General features: G+C 43.6%; 1 protein-coding gene across 1 annotated transcript in view; it reads right to left on the minus strand.

Moving 5' to 3' along the window:
- The window catches only part of MYBBP1A (MYB binding protein 1a), a 93,383-nt gene that overhangs the window by 45,360 nt on the left and 27,713 nt on the right, over positions 1 to 20,310 (minus strand). The window contains exons 13-22 of the mRNA XM_081941405.1: positions 19,333 to 19,441; positions 18,738 to 18,834; positions 17,926 to 18,080; positions 17,041 to 17,136; positions 13,306 to 13,467; positions 9,724 to 9,882; positions 8,354 to 8,511; positions 6,694 to 6,828; positions 4,297 to 4,420; positions 1,621 to 1,752 (exon numbers count right to left, since the gene is read on the minus strand). Of these exons, the coding sequence (XP_081797531.1) occupies positions 1,621 to 1,752; positions 4,297 to 4,420; positions 6,694 to 6,828; positions 8,354 to 8,511; positions 9,724 to 9,882; positions 13,306 to 13,467; positions 17,041 to 17,136; positions 17,926 to 18,080; positions 18,738 to 18,834; positions 19,333 to 19,441 (1,327 nt within the window). The remainder of the gene's footprint in view (positions 1 to 1,620; positions 1,753 to 4,296; positions 4,421 to 6,693; positions 6,829 to 8,353; positions 8,512 to 9,723; positions 9,883 to 13,305; positions 13,468 to 17,040; positions 17,137 to 17,925; positions 18,081 to 18,737; positions 18,835 to 19,332; positions 19,442 to 20,310) is intronic.

Genomic DNA, 20,310 nt, shown 5'->3' on the forward strand with positions numbered 1-20,310 from the left:
CACTCCCACCCGGTCACATGGCTGGCAAGCCACTCCCACCCGGTCACATGGCTGGCAAGCCACTCCCACAAAGCAGGCCACACTTACAGAAGAGGTTCTAAAAAAAATTGAAACCCACCACTGCATGTGATTAGCTGTCAAAATTCCCAATGTGGGAATTTGGTGCGGGGAGAGGGTTTTGAAGCCCCATTACACTTCAAAGTTACAATCCTAGAGAAGATGAAATGAGATATGGAAGACTACTCTTTGGTCAAAAAAATCCAAAAATGCCTTTCCTTTGAGGGAGGATGCTTTCCCCACATGCATCCGATGGGCAACAAATAAACATGCGTTTACCAAGGTCAATACAGGAAGTCCTCATTTAACAACTGCCCTTTCTAGCAACCGTTTGAAATTGGAATAGCAATGAAAAAGTGATTTTTATGGCCAGTCCTCACACTTACAACTGATGCAGCATTGATCACGGGTCAGGTGATCAACATTTGGATGGTTCACAACCAGAAGGTATTTATGAATGTAGTGACATCCTACAGTTACACAATTGCCAACTATGTGCTTCACAGTTGGCTTCTGACAATGGAGAAGACAGCAATAAAAGACTGCAAATCATGGTGATACGATGTCTTGCTTAATGACTGCAGATGATTTGCTTAACAGAAATGAAAATGAAGTTCTTATAGAATACTGCATCCAGTTTTGGTCACCACGCTATAAAAAAAGATGTTGAGACTCTAGAAAAAGTGCAGAGAAGAGCAACCAGGATGATTAGGGCACCGGAGGCTAAAACATATGAAGAACAGTTGCAGGAACTGGGCATGGCTAGTCTAGTGAAGAGAAGGACCACGGGAGACATGATAACAGTGTTCCAATATTTGAGGGGCTGCCACAGAGAGGAAGGGGTCAAGCTATTCTCCAAAGCACCTGAAGCCCAGACGAGAAATAATGGATGGAAACTGATCAAGGAGAGATTCAACCTGGAAATAACCAGGGAGTCAAACTATTCTCCAAGGCACCTGAGGGTAGAACAAGAAGCAATGGGTGGAAACTAATCAAGGAGAGAGGCAACTTAGAACTGAGGAGAAATTTCCTGACAGTTAGAACAATTAATCAGTGGAACAGAAGTTGCTTCCAGAAGTTGTGAATGCCCCAACACTGGAAGTCTTTAAGAAGATGTTGGATAGCCATCTGTCTGAAATGGTATAGGGTTTCCTGCCTAGGCAGGGGGTTGGACTAGAAGGCCTCCAAGGTCCCTTCCAACTCTACTATTGTATTGTATTGTATTGTATTATAAGGAGAAATCTTTTGACAGTGAGAACGCTCAATCAATGGAACAGAAGTTGCCTTCAGAAGTTGTAGGAACTTCATCACTGGAAACTTTTAAGAAGAGACTGGACTGCCGTTTGTCAGAAATGATGTAGGGTCTCCTGCTTGGGCTGGGGGTTGGACTAGATGACCTACAAGGTCCCTTCCAACTCTGTTAATCCCATCGCAGTCACACTGATGTCTCGCTTAATGAACATGTCACTCATTGATGAAGTTGCCAAACTTGATTGTGGTCATTAAGTGAAGACAACCTGTAATAGTGATGTGGAAAATGGGAAATTGAGGCAATTCACCTACCGGGTGGCGTTCAAACAAGTCAAGGAACATGGCCCCAGTCAGCGGGCTCTTGCGTTTTGTCAGAAACAAGTTCAAGGCTTCCTTGTATACAGTAGTCACCCGTTCCAGATCCAGACTGCCAAGATCAATATGCTAGAATGGCAAAAAAGTGAAGGAGGAAATATTTGGCAAGTCATCTATCTTTACCGCAATTCAACAGTTCCTAAGAATAGCTCTGCGCAAGGTGTGACACAAAGCAGGAAATATAAAATTAGGGTTTACAGGTAGGCTTGCCTTTAAATGTGTGAAAACAGGGAATGCATATCAAAGTCACAGGTTTCAAAAAATTGTTAGAAAGAAGCAGACTGGGTCTCACGTGGTCAGGGAGGGGGGGGGAGAAATGCCACGGCTTGAATGAATCATCTCATTGAATGAATAAGACTTTTAAATCGATGGCAACTTTTGGAGGTTGGCACAGAAGCCTGAAATCAATGATTTGATAAATAACACCAATGTGTCAAGCACGGGCAAAACCCAAAACACTTCCAAAGAATTTTTAACGCCTGCACAGCTCTACTCCAGACATGTATATGCAACACACAAGCACACTTATGGGTAGCTCTCAAGTTAACAGCAGCAATTGGTACTGGAACTTCTGCTGCTAAGCCATGCAGTCATAAAGCATGACTGCACCGCTTAAACAACAGTACCAACCGCCGTCATTAACTGAACTGCAGTAGTTGCAAGCTGTTGTGGACCGCCAGCGACCAGCAGAGCTGGCAGCAGATTCGGACAGTGAGGAGGTTGGGGAGGAACATGGGCAGTGGTGGGTTGCAGGCGGTATGCCCCGGTACGAGCGTACTGGAGTCTGCCCGGAGCCTGCCTGGGTACCGTTCCAGTACGGTGCTCCAGAAGGCCCACCCGCCCATCCGAGCTCCTTACCTGTCCTTTAAGCCTTTGCCACTTCTGCGCAAGTGCATGGCACGTATGGTGCCTGAGCAACGCTCCGCCGAGCAGCTGGAGGCTTGTAGAGGCATCGCAGGTAGGTACGATGCATGTGCGCGCTGCGCGCGTACATGTGGGCGATGCCGGGCCCGTTCCAACCATACGGGTTGGAACGGGATCTGGAACCCACCACTGAACATGGGCCAATCCTGGAGTCTGGGGAAGGCTCTGACGAGTGCTCTATATCAGAGCCAGAGAGGGGGCCAGGGCCGCCTGACAGTTATCAGCTGCCTTTGGAGTCAGACAGCAGTGAGGCAGACGAACAGCTGGAGCCTGTTCCCAGTGTGTGCATGCAGAGTTGTCAGACAAAGGGAACAGCTAAGGAACAAGGGTCAATTGGGAGTAAGGCCACAGAGGGGCTGTGAATGGCCCCTCCCATAGGGAATAAAAGAGCAGTGAAAGGGGAGGGGTGTTTGCAGGAGGCAATTAGTTCATTCCTGCATTCTTGCCAAGTATTGCGGCATCTGAAAGATATCGGCCTGGCCGCTCTCCAAGCCTAATAAAGGTCGGTAATTGTGAACTATCTGGAAAGACTGTGGGCTGAGACTTTGCTGGAGAATTCACTGTAAATTAAATAAAAGGGGTTTATCGGGACGAGGACTTGGCTTCGTGCTGCTGGGGAAGCCTAGGTCAGAACACAAGCAGTCCTACTAACTTCCTTCCCGTCTGAGTTCCCTCTGACAACCAAAATCAGTTTGCAAAAAAAAAAAGCAGTCAGTCAATCAAATAAGTAGCTGCTGCCAGATGAGGATGGTTGTGCAGCAGAGTGCTAGTGACCAGGGTGGCACAAGTGCAGCAAGGCTTGAGATGACTGATACTGGGTGGAAGTAAATGCAACCATACCAGTGCAGGACAAGGGCAGTGAGGCATGGGGTAGTTGCTGCTTGGTGGGGTTAAGGAGTGAGTGGGTGCACAGGAGTGGAGGAGAGATGTGAGGAGGCTCAGGGAGGGTGCTTGGAGGAACACAAATGGAGGGGAGGAGGTGCAGCAACACATGAGGAGAGTGCACAGGAGTGTGCAAGGGTGGTGCAACAAGGCTCAGAGAAGATGTGCTGGAGTGCACAAGTGGTGAACGCAGTGCAAGTACAGAGGAGCTGGGGAGACCTGCGGAGTGTGGAGTGAAGGAGACCTGCAACCTTTCCTGCTGGCTTCCCCATTGACTTTCTGGGGAAGGCAGAAGGAAAGGTCACAAATGGCGACTATGTGATTGCTGGGTGAATTTATATAGTAAGCTGCCGGCCACCCAGATCACAATTGTGTGACTGCGGGGATGCTGGGACAGATGGACAAAACCTGGGGAATACCTGTAAGATTACCTGTATCTTCTTGCTTATTTAAAGTATTTTATGCTCCATCGTTTTGCTTATAGTGTCATCTACAGAAGCAGCAAACCAGCAGCTAGCAACAGACTTGAAACGCATTAAGAGCTTAAAAAATAATAATGATATTATTCAGCAAGCAAGGGAGAAAATGCCATCCCTCTGATAGTTCAGTGTCAGATTCCTCATAAATCCAGCCAAGATACAGCTGGGATTGGAAATTTCTGATGGTGCATTTCCTAATTAGGTTCCGATTTTGGAAGAGCATCAGCATGCAGGAGGCATTTTCTGATGACAGCTCCAAAATACCTACATTGGCAGAACAGAGCTGAATTTGTCATCCCAAGAGAGGGGAAATGGGACAACCCCTTACCTGTGCGGGTGACCCTTCATCTTCCTCTGGATTTTTCTTTTTCTTTTTTGTCTGTGCATCTTCTGAAGCCATTTCATCAGCAGGTGCATTTCCCCTCAATACTCGGAAAAGATACAACGATCCACTAAAAACAGAATGAAGAAACAGCCAAAGAAAAGTGCTGTTAAATATACAACATTCTGCAGCAAAAATCAGTATGGATTTACATATACGCAGGAGCCTAACCTCTGCATTCGCAGCAAGAGCTGTGGTGGCCCAGTGGTTAGTACTGCAGGCAATTTCCGCTGCCTGCTGGCTGCCTGCAATTTGGCTGTTCAAATCTCACCAGTCTCAAGGTTGACTCAGCCTTCCATCCAGAGGTGGTATTCAGCAGGTTCTGATCAGTTCTGGAGAACCAGTAGCAGAAATTTTGAGTAGTTTGGAGAACGGGTAAATACCACCTGTGATTGGCCCCGCCACCAACTATTCTCTGCCTCCCGAGTCCCAGCTGATCGGGAGGAAATGAGGATTTTGCAGTATCCTTCCCCTGGAGTGGGGAGGGAATGGAGATCATACAGTATCCTTCCCCTGGAGTGGGGAGGGAATGGAGATTTTACAGTATCCTTCCCCTGGAGTGGGTAGGGAATGGGGTTTTTACAGTATCCTTCCCCTGGAGTGGGGAGGGAATGGGGTTTTTACAGTATCCTTCCCCTGGAGTGGGGAGGGAATGGAGATCATACAGTATTCTTCCCCTGGAGTGGGGAGGGAATGGGGTTTTTACAGTATCCTTCCCCTGGAGTGGGGAGGGAATGGAGGTTTTACAGTATCCTTCCCCTGGAGTGGGGAGGGAATGGGGTTTTTACAGTATCCTTCCCCTGGAGTGGGGAGGGAATGGAGGTTTTACAGTATCCTTCCCCTGGAGTGGGGAGGGAATGGGGTTTTTACAGTATCCTTCCCCTGGAGTGGGGAGGGAATGGAGATCATACAGTATCCTTCCCCTGGAGTGGGGAGGGAATGGGGTTTTTACAGTATCCTTCTCCTGGAGTGGGGAGGGAATGGAGGTTTTACAGTATCCTTCCCCTGGAGTGGGGAGGGAATGGGGTTTTTACAGTATCCTTCCCCTGGAGTGGGGAGGGAATGGAGGTTTTACAGTATCCTTCCCCTGGAGTGGGGAAGGAATGGAGGTTTTACAGTATCCTTCCCCTGCCACACCGGCCACACCACACCTACCAAGCCACGCCCACAGAACCGGTAGTAAAACAAAATGAATCCCACCCCTGCTTCCATCCTTCTGAGGTCAGTAAAATGAGGACCCAGATTGTTGGGGGCGATAGGCTGACTCTGTAAGCCACTTACAGACAGCCGTAAAGCACGGTGAAGCGGTTTATAAGTCTAAGTGCTATTGCTAAGTGCTGTAACATTAGGTCCCTGGAGTGGCTCACAGATACCTTTCATAAAATTAAAAGGAAACCAAATTAATAAAGCAAGCAAAGGGCTGATCAGAGAATTCTACACTGGGAATGCAAATGTATTATTTATAATGTAAAACACAGGCAAACATTTATTTTTAGTCCGCAGTGAGGAAAGTGTGATGTGAGCCTTCAGGGGAAGGTTATTCAATTAATAAGAAAAGGAGCCTCCTTTTAATCACCTCCAGATTTAGATAACGATCCAGAGAAATGATGACATTTTCAATGCAAGGCCTAAATGTTGCTTGTTTAGTCCTTTAAGATTTAGTGGCTTTGGATAATGAGATTGGGGCGGGCATGTAAATTTAATAAATAGGTAAATGATCATTAAGGATTGGCCACTTTCTTTCCTATTATTTAAAAGAAAGAACAGATATCTTGTTTTTCTTAACTGCAAACTCACAGGTTCAGGCTACGGGTTGATAAGATAAAAATATAGACATCCTTCAGTACAGGTAGCCCTCGACTTAGGACAATTCATCAAAAATTGATGTTGCTAAATGAAACATTTATTAAAGGAATTTTGCCCCATTTTACCACTGTTAAATGAATCACTACGCTACAGTTCATTAGTCAGTTAACTAAGGTATGTGGGAAGCACATCACAATAGTAGTGCCTAAGCAGGAGGTTGGACTAGAAGACCTCCAAGGTCTCTTCCAACTCTGTTATTCTATTCTATTCTAGTTGTTAAGTTAGTCACCCAGTTGTTAAGCGAATTTTGTCTTCCCCATTGACTTTGCTTGTCAGAAATTCACCAAAGGGGATTACATGACCCTGGGACATTGCAACCGTCATAAATATGAACCAGTTGCAAACCAGTTTTTTTTTCCAGTGCCGTTGCAACTTTGAACGGTCATTAAATGAGCTGTTGTAAGACGAGGACTCCTTGTACTCAAGCAGAACTTAAAAAGGCATTTCATGCGTGCATGGTCTGTGCAGAGAACTCACCTGAAGTAATAGAGGGCAACTGAAGAGTCATTCTGCTTGCAGCTTCTCTTCACCAAACTTTCTAGCAAGGTGTGCAGTTCCTCCCGGATAGAAGACACATTTTTGCAGTATTGCTTGGATCTACACAAGCTGTTCCTAAAAACCCAAAAAAGAACATTCCACAAACTTTAATTCTCACAGTTGTGCTTAGCCTTTCTATCACACCGGCTCTAAGCAAGTCATAATTAAAATCCATGTAACTTGTACAATAACATATAGATCAGTGATGGTTAACGTTTTCCGAACTGAGTGCCTAAAGCGTGTCTAAAATGCAATGCGGGCATGGGCCCCGCCCCGTGTACACGCACACCCAGGGGTCCCACAAGCGCTCGCACCCTGCTCCTGCGCAGCAGAGACCCAAAGACCATCTGGCCAGTGGGAGGCGTGCAGGCAGGCGTGGCAGAGCTGAACTGGGGTGACGGCTCACGTCCATCAGAGAGGCCGCTGCGTGCCACCTCTAGCACGCATGCCATAGGTTTCCCATCATGGATATAGATAAAATGCCAGGGAGGAAATGGGAAGAAGTAGAGTCATGGTTTTAAGCCAAATGTCCACAAGTGGGAAGCCCTAAGGCTACCAATCATTCACTAAAGCAGGAATGTCAAACTTGATTTCATTGAAGGCCACATCAGGGTTGTAACTGAGAGAGTCGGGAGCCAATGCCTTTTTTTTTCCTTTCTCTCCTCCCCTCCTCACTTTTCTCTCCCCTCTCCACTGTGTCCTACTATTTGCTTTTGCATTTTATTCTATAATCTAATAACACCTTAAAGTTTCTGAGATTGAGAAACAGGAGTCTAAAGTAGTGGTTCCCAACTTTTCCACCTCTGCGAACCAGCGGTGGTGAGAGAGGGGATTGCTCCGCGCACACAGCGGGTGAGCCCATGCAGCTCAATTTGCATAAGCAACGGACACGCACTCCCATCGCTTGCTCAAATGGAGCTTCGCGCACAAAGGTGAACGACCACTGACTGTGCAAGTGGAGCTTCGTGGGTAAGCACGAGCGGCTGCCAGTTGTGCAAGTGCAGCTGTGCATGCAAACGGCCTCACCTACTGCTTGCACAGCCCGGAATATCGGGCCACGTCAGGGAATTGGGGACTGTATTAAGTGCAAGCAGGGGTGGTATCCAGCCGGTTCAGGCAAACAGGATGCTAATTTTACATCTGGTTCGCTGAACCGGTAGTTACAAGGACTGGTTAGCCCCGCCCACCCCTCCCAGGAGTCTCCACGTGGCCTGCTTTGGAAGCCAGGTAAGTGCAGCACCTGCACGGAGGTTTTGGGAGGGCGAAAAACGGGCATCCCAGAGGTTCGGGAAGTGGGCCCATTTCTGGCCTCTGGAGACCCCGGAGGCTTGAGGAAAGCCTCCAGAGCCTGGGGAGGATGAAAACGCTCCCACCACCTCCTCCTGGTGGAGGAGGCCAAGTAGGCCACGCTCACCATGGCCATGCCCACCCAGCAACAGGGCAGAAAACCGGTTGCTAAACAAATTTAATTCCACCTCTGAGTGCAGGTCAAGATAATTAAAAATATCCTAACTCAGCACAGGTAACTTGGCATGTGTATAGTTCTCTCTTTCTCCCCCTCCCCTACACACACACACACACACGCTTCTCTGAAACTCACGTGAAAATATCAGCAGTCTTCCGGAGATAATCTTGTTCTTGCTTGTTGGAGTCTGAGCTCATACTGTGCTCAATCACAGAAAGAAGGGGGTCAATGACATTGAAAACAAGAGGATTCCCTGCCTGCTTCATCAGAAATAATTCAACCAAATCCAGGACCTGAATGAAAAATAAACAGAGATGCGTATCACGTTAACAGCAACCCGACCACTACAGGAAAAACAAAAATCTGGAAAGAGTTATGCAGAAGGAATCTACGCTTGAACTCCTTCACTGATTAACATCCAATCCATGGGAGACATTTATGAAGTTAAGACCAAAAAAAAAGCATATAATTCAGTGATTTTTAAATAGTTTAACACAAAAAAACCACACCACACTATTCTTTTGGTGTTTAGCCAGAAAAAAGAATTGCAAATTAACTACCCCTCTCCAGTTTTATAGTAATACTTGGAAATCATAATTAAAATAGCCCAACTGACAGCTAAGAAGTGAAAATGAGAGTTTTGTTTTCTTGAGCTCAAAAATCGATAAAGATGGACAGTGTGCTGGAGAAGTAGAAAAAAAAAAGATTGAAAGGTTAGACAGAAAGGAAATTATCACACAAGATCATAAAAGAGGACATTTTAGTGGCAGCATCGCCAAAATTGAAGTGTTAAAGCAATTATCTTTACAATGACAACATATAGATATAAAAACCTGAAGACCAAAACGGACAGAAAGAAGATAGGATCTCTTTGATGACATATCATCAATCAGTTGTGGGCTACCCATTACACTCCTGTACAAAAAGCTGTAGAGATTATTTCTAGAGTTGAGACTATAGAAAGAGTGCAGAGAAGAACAACAAAGATGATAGGGGGACTGGAGGCTAAAACATAGGAAGAATGGTTACAAGAACTGAGTATGATTAGTTTAATGAAAAGAAGGACTAGGGAAGACATGATAGCAGAGTTCGAATATAAGTGGCAATGCAAAAGAATCAGGTTAGGTGGACATGCAAAGAGACATTATGTATGTAGGTATAGAATGTAGGTTTCAGAATGATAGATAAGTTGATATACTAAATATGATGGTCAGAAGTTACTGTACAACACTAGCACTATTTAAAATAGTACATACAGTATGTTATTTTGTTTTTACCTTTGTTTCATAGCAAGTGAAACACCAGGACAATTACACTGTATTCAATGTATTTATATGTAAACAATAAAAATATATTTAAAAATAATTTTTGGCTATTGAATATTTTTACTTATTTGTATTTGAGGACGTGGTACGCCATGCAAGAGATTTTGCAAGAGTGGCCAACAATTGAAATGATTGCTGATCCTAGCCATAGGTCATAAACTCAAAAACCTGGATTCTTACCTTGATTTTGAAGTCCCGACGCAAGATTTTCTCCTTGCGCAACTTTTCCTTCTCATCTTTCTTGGCTTGGATGCGCTTCTTCTGCTCAGTAAAGAGGGATGAAAGCTTCTCATCGAGGGACATCATAGTCTCATCATCCACATCACTATCATCTCCTTCCTTGGATGTAACCCCCCAAAAAAGGACAACAAAGCAAAGGTTCATAGGCCATCCCAGCAATTCAATATAAAACTTAATAGTCCAGCATGTCACAAGAATATCAAGTGGGAGAAAGGTACCAATATACCAATAGCAAATTTATCCCATATACTCAAACTCAACTCATTTCTTCTTCTTCTTGTGCCATATCCATCATTGGGCATTGGCGATCATGTTGGTGATCCTATTTTTATCAACAGCCGCACAAAAAAGTGCTGCTGAGTTTTGTCCAAAGATTTTGAAGCCATGATGTTCTTCTTCTGCCTGGACCTCGTTTGCCTTCAATCCTTCCTTGGAGGATTAAGTGAAGGAAGCCGTATTTTTCTGGGTGTCGCATCACATGTCCAATATATTCTAACTTTTGTTTTTTTATGGTTTCGATGATTTCCCTTGGCTTTCCCAGGAGGCTTATCACCTCCTCATTTCTGATTTTGTCAACCCAACTTATATGTAACCGCCGTCTTAATTCCACCTTTCAAATACTTCTAGTCTCTTCAAGTGGCTTTCCGTCAGAGACCAACTCTCCACTCTGTAGAGCAGGATAGAAAAGATGTAGCATCTGACAAGCCTGATTTTCAATCTTAGGCTGACTACAGACGACCTTTTTCATTTTGGTTTATTTGGGGGACTAAATGAAGTATGGCGTATTTTTCCAGGTGTCGTATCACGTATCCAAAATATTCTAACTTTGGCTTTGGCTCTTTCACTCATCTCATATAACCAACAGCAAAGCCGTCCTTGGAGCATTTTTTTTTTAGTTTTTTTATTTTATTTATACAATCATATTGTCTTTGCAGCACACTTTACATCTTTTACATATCCATTGTGTTTCCTTTATCAACACATATATATCTTATATAACTATATCCCAATCTATATTCATATTTTATACCTCTAATTTCGTACAGACTGTATAGTATATAGCAGCGATGGTGAACCTTTTTTGGCTCCCGTGCCACAAGTGGGGGGAGCGCAGGGGGGTCGTGTGCGGGCGTGCCGCACCCATAATTCAATGCACGACCCCCCCAGTGCGCATGCGCACACTACGCGCGACCCCCCCATTTTTACATGCTTTTTTCGCCCTCCCCAGGCTCCAGAGGCTTTATAGGAGCCTGGGGAGGGCGAACAGAGCCTCCCCCTCCCTCCCAGAGGGCCTCCGGGGGGCGTCAGGAGCCGTCCGGAGGCTTCCCTGAAGCCTTTGGAGCGCTCAAAAGGATCTTCCGAGCAAACCGGAAGTGACTTCCGGTTTGCTCGGAGGGTCGTTTTAAGCGCTCCGAAGGCGTCAGGGAAGCCTCCGGATGCCCTCTGGGAGGGAGGGGGAGGCTCTGTTCGCCCTCCCCAGGCTCCTATAAAGCCTCTGGAGCCTGGGGAGGGCGTAAAATGGCTTTTAAAAAGGTGAACTCAGCTGGGCAGCACGTGCATGCGTGCTGGCCAGCTGACAGGGCAGCGCCTCACGTGCCCTGACAAATGGCTCCGCATGCCACCTGTGGCACGTGTGCCATAGGTTCGCCATCACTGGTATATAGTGTATATAGTACATTTGATTCTCTCATATTTCTTATATCATCTACAATCTATCTTGTATTTCCCCCCCTTATTGATTCTGCAGTTTTGTATTTGTTTTGTAGTTTCTTGATCTTTCTTCTTCTCTTTGTTTGGTTTTTTTCCTCTTTCCTCTAGCCAATTATACCATAAGTCCCATACTAAATATCGTGTTTCCCCCAAAATAAGACAGGGTCTTATTTTCTTTTGACCCCCCCGAAATAAGTGCTTGACCTTAGTTTCGGGGAGGTCTTATTATTTTTGAGGTGCAGGAGGGGGACAAGCGTAGTCACCTCATGGCTTCTGCTATGTTGCAATATTTTCAGAGAGGGCTTATTTTCGGGGGAGGGCTTATTTTAGCACATGTGCTCAAAAGCCCAATTGGGCTTATTATCCGGGGAGGTCTTATTTGGGGGAAACAGGGTAGTATTCTGATTCCTCTTTGTCTTTTGGAGCATTTAGTATTACCACATTCAATCACAGAAAAGCTGAGAATTTTAGATGCCAAAATGGACCTAAAAAATTGGGTTTCGCTTATTAGCTGATGGACCTATCTGCAAGTACATACCATAATCCTTTTTTAACATATATTTCCCATGTATACGTGTAGATAAGCCCCATCCATGGATAAACAGACCCTTGAATGCTATAAAAGTGCAGGTGGGCTTATCTGTGGATGGCAATATTTATGGTATTGTGGTTAAACACTCAAGGGTTGGCTTATTTGCCAATAGCCTTATCCACAAATATATACAGTATATAGGCAAAGATTATATAGTGGGTAAAGAGATGGGTTTGACTGGAAAGATACAAGTTCAATTTCTCAGTCAATCACAGAATTTATATGAAGATTTTACGATAGTCCCTACTTTTCGGTCCCAGCTACCCAGAAAGTTATTGATGCAAGAAAAACTGAAATGATTTTACCACAGTGCCCCACTTAAAAGCAAATATAATAAACTAGCCAATAACCCAGTGTTGCCTGGGTATTTATTTATAGGGGGGAAATGTCCGCACCAAACGTAATTTCTAATGTTGGATTTTCCCCCTTACCAGAGGGAGCCTCCTTGTGGAGTACTGTGAATCCATTACCATGGCAACTCCACTGCACTGCACAGTAGACACCATTTTACGGCAATACAGTAGAAGCCATTTTAAGGCACAACAGGCTTTATCTTAGCAGAACACACACACCAAGGGGTTTTAGGAGTATATATGGAGGAGGAGGAGGAGGAGAAGAGGAGGAGGAAGAGGAAAAAAAAGAAGAGGGAGGGAGGGGGAGACACACACACACACACAAACAGATGAAATATAGTTTCATAGATTTCATCTAGCATTCTAGCTAGTTCTGCACAATAGAACATCTATCAGCCCACTTCAATATCAAGGAGGCTATAAGGATTGTGCAAAGTACCTTACAAGTCCTTCAAAAAATAAATATATAGGATGGGCATTTAAAAAAAAAATCTTTCCACTGAAGACTAAAATGACCAGCAGCCACAGAAAGATGGGTGCTGTTTGGCTGATCTTTAATGCCAGCTGGCCAAGACTGAGACCTGGCACAATAAAACACCTGTGTTGCCTACAAAATGCCATGAAAAAACGAGTGTCTTTCCTACAGTTGCATTATTAAACGTCCCAGAGCACATTTTCTTTGTAAAACAGTCAGCAGGCCTCTTTGTGCGATGCCAGCAGGAAACAGTAGCTCATCACCTCCCTAATATTGTATACCCATTTCAGGCAGCCCAGCTGAACATTCTTCACGCCCAATTGTGTTTCTCTCAACACAGGACCCTCACTGTTTACCTAAGTAAAAACAAAAGTCTCTTCTCCAATACCTACCAATGCATTCTCGGCTTGCAAAACATTCCTCAGCATGGCACGGAAGTTTTCGTCGGGTTCGTCCTCCCCCTCACTATTGGTCTCCGAAGCCTCCTTGTCACTCTCATCGCTTTCTTCAGAGCTGTCTTCATCAGAGCTTTCCCCACTTTCTTCAACTTGATTCTGCCAGACAATAAAATAAGATTTATTTTTCCCCTCTTTCAGCTATAACTCCTAGTCCCTCTTCAGTTTCATCTTCCGTACTGTAAGAAGGAAAGAATTGTACTGGTGGGATGGGAGGTCATGCAGATCAAGATAAGTGAAGGGTAGGGAAAATGAATCGCTCCTAAGAACTACAATGATTTGGGCAGGATTCCGTATCCCGTTAATAGCAATGGCACTTAAGACTTATATACCGCTTCATAGTGCTTTACAGCACTCTCTAAGCAATTTACAAAGTCAACATATTGCCCCCAACAATCTGGGTTCTCATTTTGCCCACCTCAGAAGGATGGAAGGCTGAGTCAATCTTGAGCCTGGTGAGATTATATTATATTATATATATATATATATACATACACATACAGTGGGGCAAAAAAGTATTTAGTCAGCCACCAATTGTGCAAGTTCTCCCACTTAAAAAGATGAGATAGGCCTGTAATTGGCATCACAGGTAGACCTCAACTACGAGAGACAAAATGTAAAAAAAAAAAAAAAAACCAAACAATCACATTGGCTGATTTGGAAAGAATTTATTTGCAAATTATGGTGGAAAATAAGTATTTGGTCAATATCAAAAGTTCATCTCAATACTTTGTTATATATCCTTTGTTGGCAATGACAGAGGTCAAACGTGTCCTGTAAGTCTTCACAAGGTTGGCACACACTGTTGCTGGTATGTTGGCCCATTCCTCCATGCAGATCTCCTCTAGAGCAGTGATGTTTTGGGGCTGTCGCTGGGCAACATGGACTTTCAACTCCCTCCAAAGGTTTTCTATGGGGTTGAGATCTGAAGACTGGCTAGGCCACTCCAGGACCTTGAAATGCTTCTTACAAAGCCACTCCTTCGTTGCCTGGGCAGTATGTTTGGGATCATTGTCATGTTGAAAGACCCAGCCACGTTTCATCTTCAATGCTCTTGCTGATGGAAGGAGGTTTGCACTCAAAATCTCATGATACATGGCCCCATTCATTCTGTCCTGTACAGGGATCAGTCATCCTGGTCCCTTTGCAGAGAAACAGCCCCAAAGTATGATGTTGCCACCCCTGTGCTTCACAGTAGGCATGGTGTTCTTTGGATGCAACTCAGCATTCTCTCTCCTCCAAACACGACAAGTTGTGTTTCTACTAAACAGTTCTATTTTGGTTTCATCTGACCGTATGACATTCTCCCAATCCTCTTCTGGATCATCCAAATGCTCTCTAGCAAACTTCAGACAGGACTGGACATGTACTGGCTTAAGCAAGGGGACACGTCTGGCACTGCAGGATCTGAGTCCCTGGTGGCGTAGTGTGTTACTGATGGTAGCCTTTGTTACGTTGGTCCCAGCTCTCTGCAGGTCATTCACTAGGTCCCCCCGTGTGGTCCTGGGATTTTTGCTCACCGTTCTTGTGATCATTTTGACCCCATGGGGTGAGATCTTGCGTGGAGCCCCAGATCGAGGGAGATTATCAGTGGTCTTGTATGTCTTTCATTTTCTAATTATTGCTCCCACAGTTGATTTGTTCACACCAAGCTGCTTGCCTATTGCAGGTTCAGTCTTCCCAGCCTGGTGCAGGTCTACAATTTTGTTTCTGGTGTCCTTCGACAGCTCTTTAGTCTTCACCATAGTGGAGTTTGGAGTGTGACTGTTTGAGGTTGTGGACAGGTGTCTTTTATACTGATAACAAGTTCAAACAGGTGCCATTGATACAGGTAATGAGTGCAGGACAGAGGAGCCTCTTAAAGAAGAAGGTACAGGTCTGTGAGAGCCAGAAATCTTGCTTTTTTGTAGGTGACCAAATACTTATTTTCCACCATAATTTGCAAATAAATTCTTTCCAAATCAGCCAATGTGATTGATTGGGTTTTTTTTAACATTTTGTCTCTCATAGTTGAGGTCTACCTATGATGCCAATTAAAGGCCTCTCTCATCTTTTTAAGTGGGAGAACTTGCACAATTGGTGGCTGACTAAATACTTTTTTGCCCCACTGTATGTATGTATGTATGTGTGTATATATATATACTTGCGGGATCGTATCCTGCCCCATACATCCCTGCGACCAATTCGCTCGCACAGAGAGGGACTCCTCCAGGTGCCGTCCACCAGACAATGTCGGGGGGCGGCGTCTAGGAGCAGAGCCTTCTCTGTAGCGGGCCCAGCCCTGTGGAATAACCTTCCCCCGGATATTAGGACCACCTCTGACCTCCGCGCCTTCCGGATAAAGCTCAAGACCCACCTATTCCAAGTAGCTGGCCTGCCTCAACCATAGTTCGTTCACACTGCTCCTGACGGGTTTTTTAATTTTGTGGTTTTTGGAATTTTATTAGGGGATTTTAAATTGTGTTTTTAATTGTCTTTATTCATCTGCCTACCTCCTCCATGTACACGTATTCGTTTATTTTGTGTGTGTATTGTCCATATTGTATTTTATGTGTTTTTTACTGTACGCCGCCCCGAGTCCTTCGGGAGAATATTATTATTGTTGTTATTATTATTATTATTATTATTATTATTATTATTATTATTATTATTATTATTATTATTATTAAATTTTAATGTAATAATTCCATCTTCCATTAAACAGTGTATTGACTAAGTACAAATATCTTTGTGCAGTAATAATCAACATTTATAACAGTATTATTGCATTGATATTAATTCTTTAATTCTTACAATACTAATATTTAACACAATAAATCTATTCACTTCTCCCTCTTAACCTATCTTCTAATTAGAATATAATAGTAATATTAAACATAATCCTAATATAATAATAGTCACATTGTTTATATCTCTCTCAACCTATTTATATCTCACTGATCTCCTCCTTTTATTTCTAAATTCCGTTTTTATTCTCCAACCATCGATAAAATAATTCCCATATCATGTAATATTCAGTTTCTTCTTTCTCCTTAATTGCAAGCATTAATCTATTCACTCGGAGCAGTGTACAGACATATTAAAACCATATAGATACAAAATATAAATGTGCATAAATATATAAACATATAAACATATAAACCATGACTTATATACTGCTTCACGGTGCTTTACAGCCCTCTCTGAACGTTTTACAGAATAATCTGGATCCTCATTTTACCCACCTCGGAAAGATATGAGCCTTGAGCCTGATGAGACTCGAACTACCAAATTGTGGGCAGCCGGCAGTCAGCAGAAGCAGCCTGCAGTTCTGCATTCTAACCTCTGGGCCACACCATAGCTGTCAGGCCTCTCTCGGCTGACAAAAGAAAATACTCAAGAGTCTATTTCCCAAGTTAAATGAAGGTTCACCTATTGTAGCCAAACTATAAAACAATAATGAAAGAATTCCAGAGATTGCTGAGTATCAATGAGCACTCTATATATTTTTCAACCAATATTCCAATGTCTGCACTTCTTTCTCCCAACTTGTCTGTGTGATGGGTTAGAAACAATTCTATTTAGGCAGGATATAATTTCTACTTGTTCCTTGTTTTAGTCGCAGCCTATTTTAATATTGCTTTGTTGACTTTTCACCGTATGACAACTATCATTCACAATAATTGTACTTACCATATTTTTGGGTGGCAATTTCTTTTTCTTCTTCTCTGTTTCTTCCATGATGATAACAGCATTTTCTTCATCCTGGTCTTGTTGTGGATCCAGAACCTTAGGGAGAATTTTACTTTTATCAAATTCCAATGCATTATCTCTAAAAAGAAAAAAAGCAGCCCCTTCTCAGAGCAGGCCTGCTACAACACAGGTTTGTGTCAACCTGGAAACTGATGAATAGAATAGAATAGAATAGAATAGAATAGAATAGAATAGAATAGAATAGAATAGAATAGAATAGAATAATGGAGTTGGAAGGGACCTTGGAGGTCTTTCACTCCAACCTTCTGCTTAGGCAGAAAAACCTACACCACTTCAGACAAATGGTTATCCAACATCTTCTTAAAAACTTCCAATGTTGGAACATTCACAACTTCTGGAGGCAAGTTGTTCCAATTGTTCTAACTGTCAGGAAATTTCTCCTTAGTTCTAAGTTGCTTCTCTCCTTGATTACTTTCCACCTATTGCTTCTTGTCCTACCCTCAGGTGCTTTGAAGAATAGCTGGACTCCCTCTTCTTTGTGGCAGCCCCTGAGATATCGGAAGACTGCTATCATGTCACCCCTAGTCCTTCTTTTCATAAGACTAGACATATCCAGTTCCTGTAACCGTTCTTCATATGTTTTAGCCTCCAGTCCCCTAATCATCCCAGTTGCTCTTCTCTGCACTTTTCCTAGAGTCTCAACATCTTTTTATAGTGTAGTGACCAAAACTGGAAGCAGTATTCTAGGTGTGGTCTCACTAACGCTTTAGAAAGTGACATTAGTACCTCACTTGATCTTGATTGTTTCCCTCTGTTAATGCAACTAATCCAGACAGAGCATCAACCAACGCTCAAAAGACTCACGTCTAGGATGAGCTGCAGAGCACCCTTCGTCATGTGTTGGCAGACAAGCCCAAACACGTTTTTACAGACCCGTCGAATCAGCCCACTGGATTGAGCTAGGAGAGAAAGTAGAACTTCCACAATCACTTCAACCCAGGCTGGCTCTTCTTCATCATCTAAGCAAAACACAGCAAAGAAAACCATATCATCAGTATTGATGTCTAGAAGACCGGTCTTTCCGAATCTTATGTGTCAAGAGTGTTTTTTACTGCAGCAGCACATCCAGCAAGCACACCCAAATAAATGAACTTCAGCAGGAGTCAATTATATATAAGAAACTTCTTTATATACAATACCAAACAGCAGAATTCAGCATACAATATCAGGAACACAGAAGCAAAATTCATAGAAGCAAGTCATTACAGAGTAGAGAGATACAGAGGCCTACATTGTACAGAAGCTGAGGTAAAGTTACAGAGGCCAAACCAACGTTTATATACAGTTCAGCAAATCTAAGCCACAGCCAGACTCCAAATGTCTCTTATGACCCCATACAAAGAAATACTATGTTTCAGTATTTCCAAACAGTTCCCATTGGCTGGCCTGTTACCATGTCTATTTCAACAGTCCCCATTGGCTGATCCATTGCCATGTCTATTCCAGTCTATGAACATACTCTGACATTATGTCCTCCAGATAATTTGGGAAAGGCTCTTGGAGATGTCCAAATCAGCAACCATCACACTGCCTGGAAATTTTAGAAGCCATCAACCCAATGCAACTGAAGGGTACGTTAAGAAGACGATGATAACCAACCTGGGATGGAAACTCACCAGTTGTAGCTGCCTTTTTCTTCTTGGGCTTCTCACCAAAGGCTCTCTTGATACAATTCTGGAGATCGTTCAGAAGGTTCACACACTCTGCTGGAGACTGTTGTGTGGATTGCAGGACCCAAGAGGAAAGAAGAAAGCAAACTTATCAGTATTACTACAACTGCATTTTTTAATCTTGTTTTATTTCCCAAAAAAGTAAGGGTCATGTACTCCCTCTGTATATAAAATAAGTTAAGACTGGAATACATACAGGTGGGCCACGGCTAACAACGGTGCTGAAAAAAATGGCTTAAGACCAATTTTCCCACTTATGGTTGCAACTTCAAACAGTCACTAAACAAGAGATTGCAAGTCAAAGGCTACCTGTAAAAAAGATGCACCTCAAAGTCGGCCAGAAATGAATGAGAACTTGTCAACTCAACCTCTTTGTCACCACCTGAGGTTATAGAATTGTCACAGAAACCAGGGAGAAAATGAATCCTACAATTCCTAATCAACGAATTATTTTCCACCCCAGGTGTATTATAACTAGGAGTCAGGAATTTGCATGAATTCAGAGCTAGGTCCAAAAACCTTTTGGCATACTTGACGTTACCTTGAAGAGGTGAATACCGACCAACAGCAACAGATGTTGGAAGGCAGAGGTCTTCATACTGTGGCTTTTTTTATCTCTTTGTTTCAGGGCTTCCACGGTCTGCAACATCCTGTTATAAGGAGACATCGTGTTTGAAACCCAACAGTTACGTAATTCAATTTCAATTCTGCGCCACGGGCTGTCACAGAATCTCGGAACTTTTGCAATAAGGTAATATGCAAAGATAAGGAATTAAATGGAATCAGCATAAAGGCCCAGGCCTTTCTTCTCTTTTCATTAGGAGGATGGCAAGGGATTGCCTCTTTGCCCTAAATGTATGAGCTGGCTGTGGAACACAGCAACGGCAAATGAGAATACTGATGGCAACCAAATGGTTAGCAATAGCACTTAGACTTATATACTGATTCACAGTGCTTTACAGCCCTCTCTAAGTGGTTTAGAGAGTCAACCTATTGCCCCCAGCAATCTGGGTCCTCATTTTACCCACCTTGGAAGGATGGAAGGCTGAGTTAACCTTGAGCCTGGTGAGATTTGAACTGCCAAATTGCAAGCAGCCGGCAGTCAGCAGTAGCCTGCAGTACTGCACTCTAACCACCGCGCCGCCAAGGCTCAAGGGTTAACCTTCTGTCCCACCCACCAACACCATTCTGGGTAATCAAGAATGGCTGGGAGCTTAGAAGAGTAAAAGGGAACAATATGAAAGTCTCAGTGTCATAGAGAAGTTGGAGCAGGCTCATCTTCCTACTAAATGGCCTATTTTTTACATGCAGGGACTTCATTTATCCCTACAGGTAATCTTTGCTTAACAATCGCAACGTTATGATATTAGTTCCAGCACTTTCAATTACCTTTAACTGAATCTTGCAACATTGTTAAGCATGATGTCACACGATCACCATTTTCGACCTCCTGCCGACTTTCCCATTGTTGGAAGCTGGCAGCAAAAGTCACAAATGAGATCATGCTACTGTAGGACGC

The sequence above is a fragment of the Natrix helvetica genome, assembly GCF_964273705.1.
Source record: "Natrix helvetica genome assembly, chromosome: 2".
Lineage (NCBI taxonomy): Eukaryota > Metazoa > Chordata > Lepidosauria > Squamata > Natricidae > Natrix > Natrix helvetica.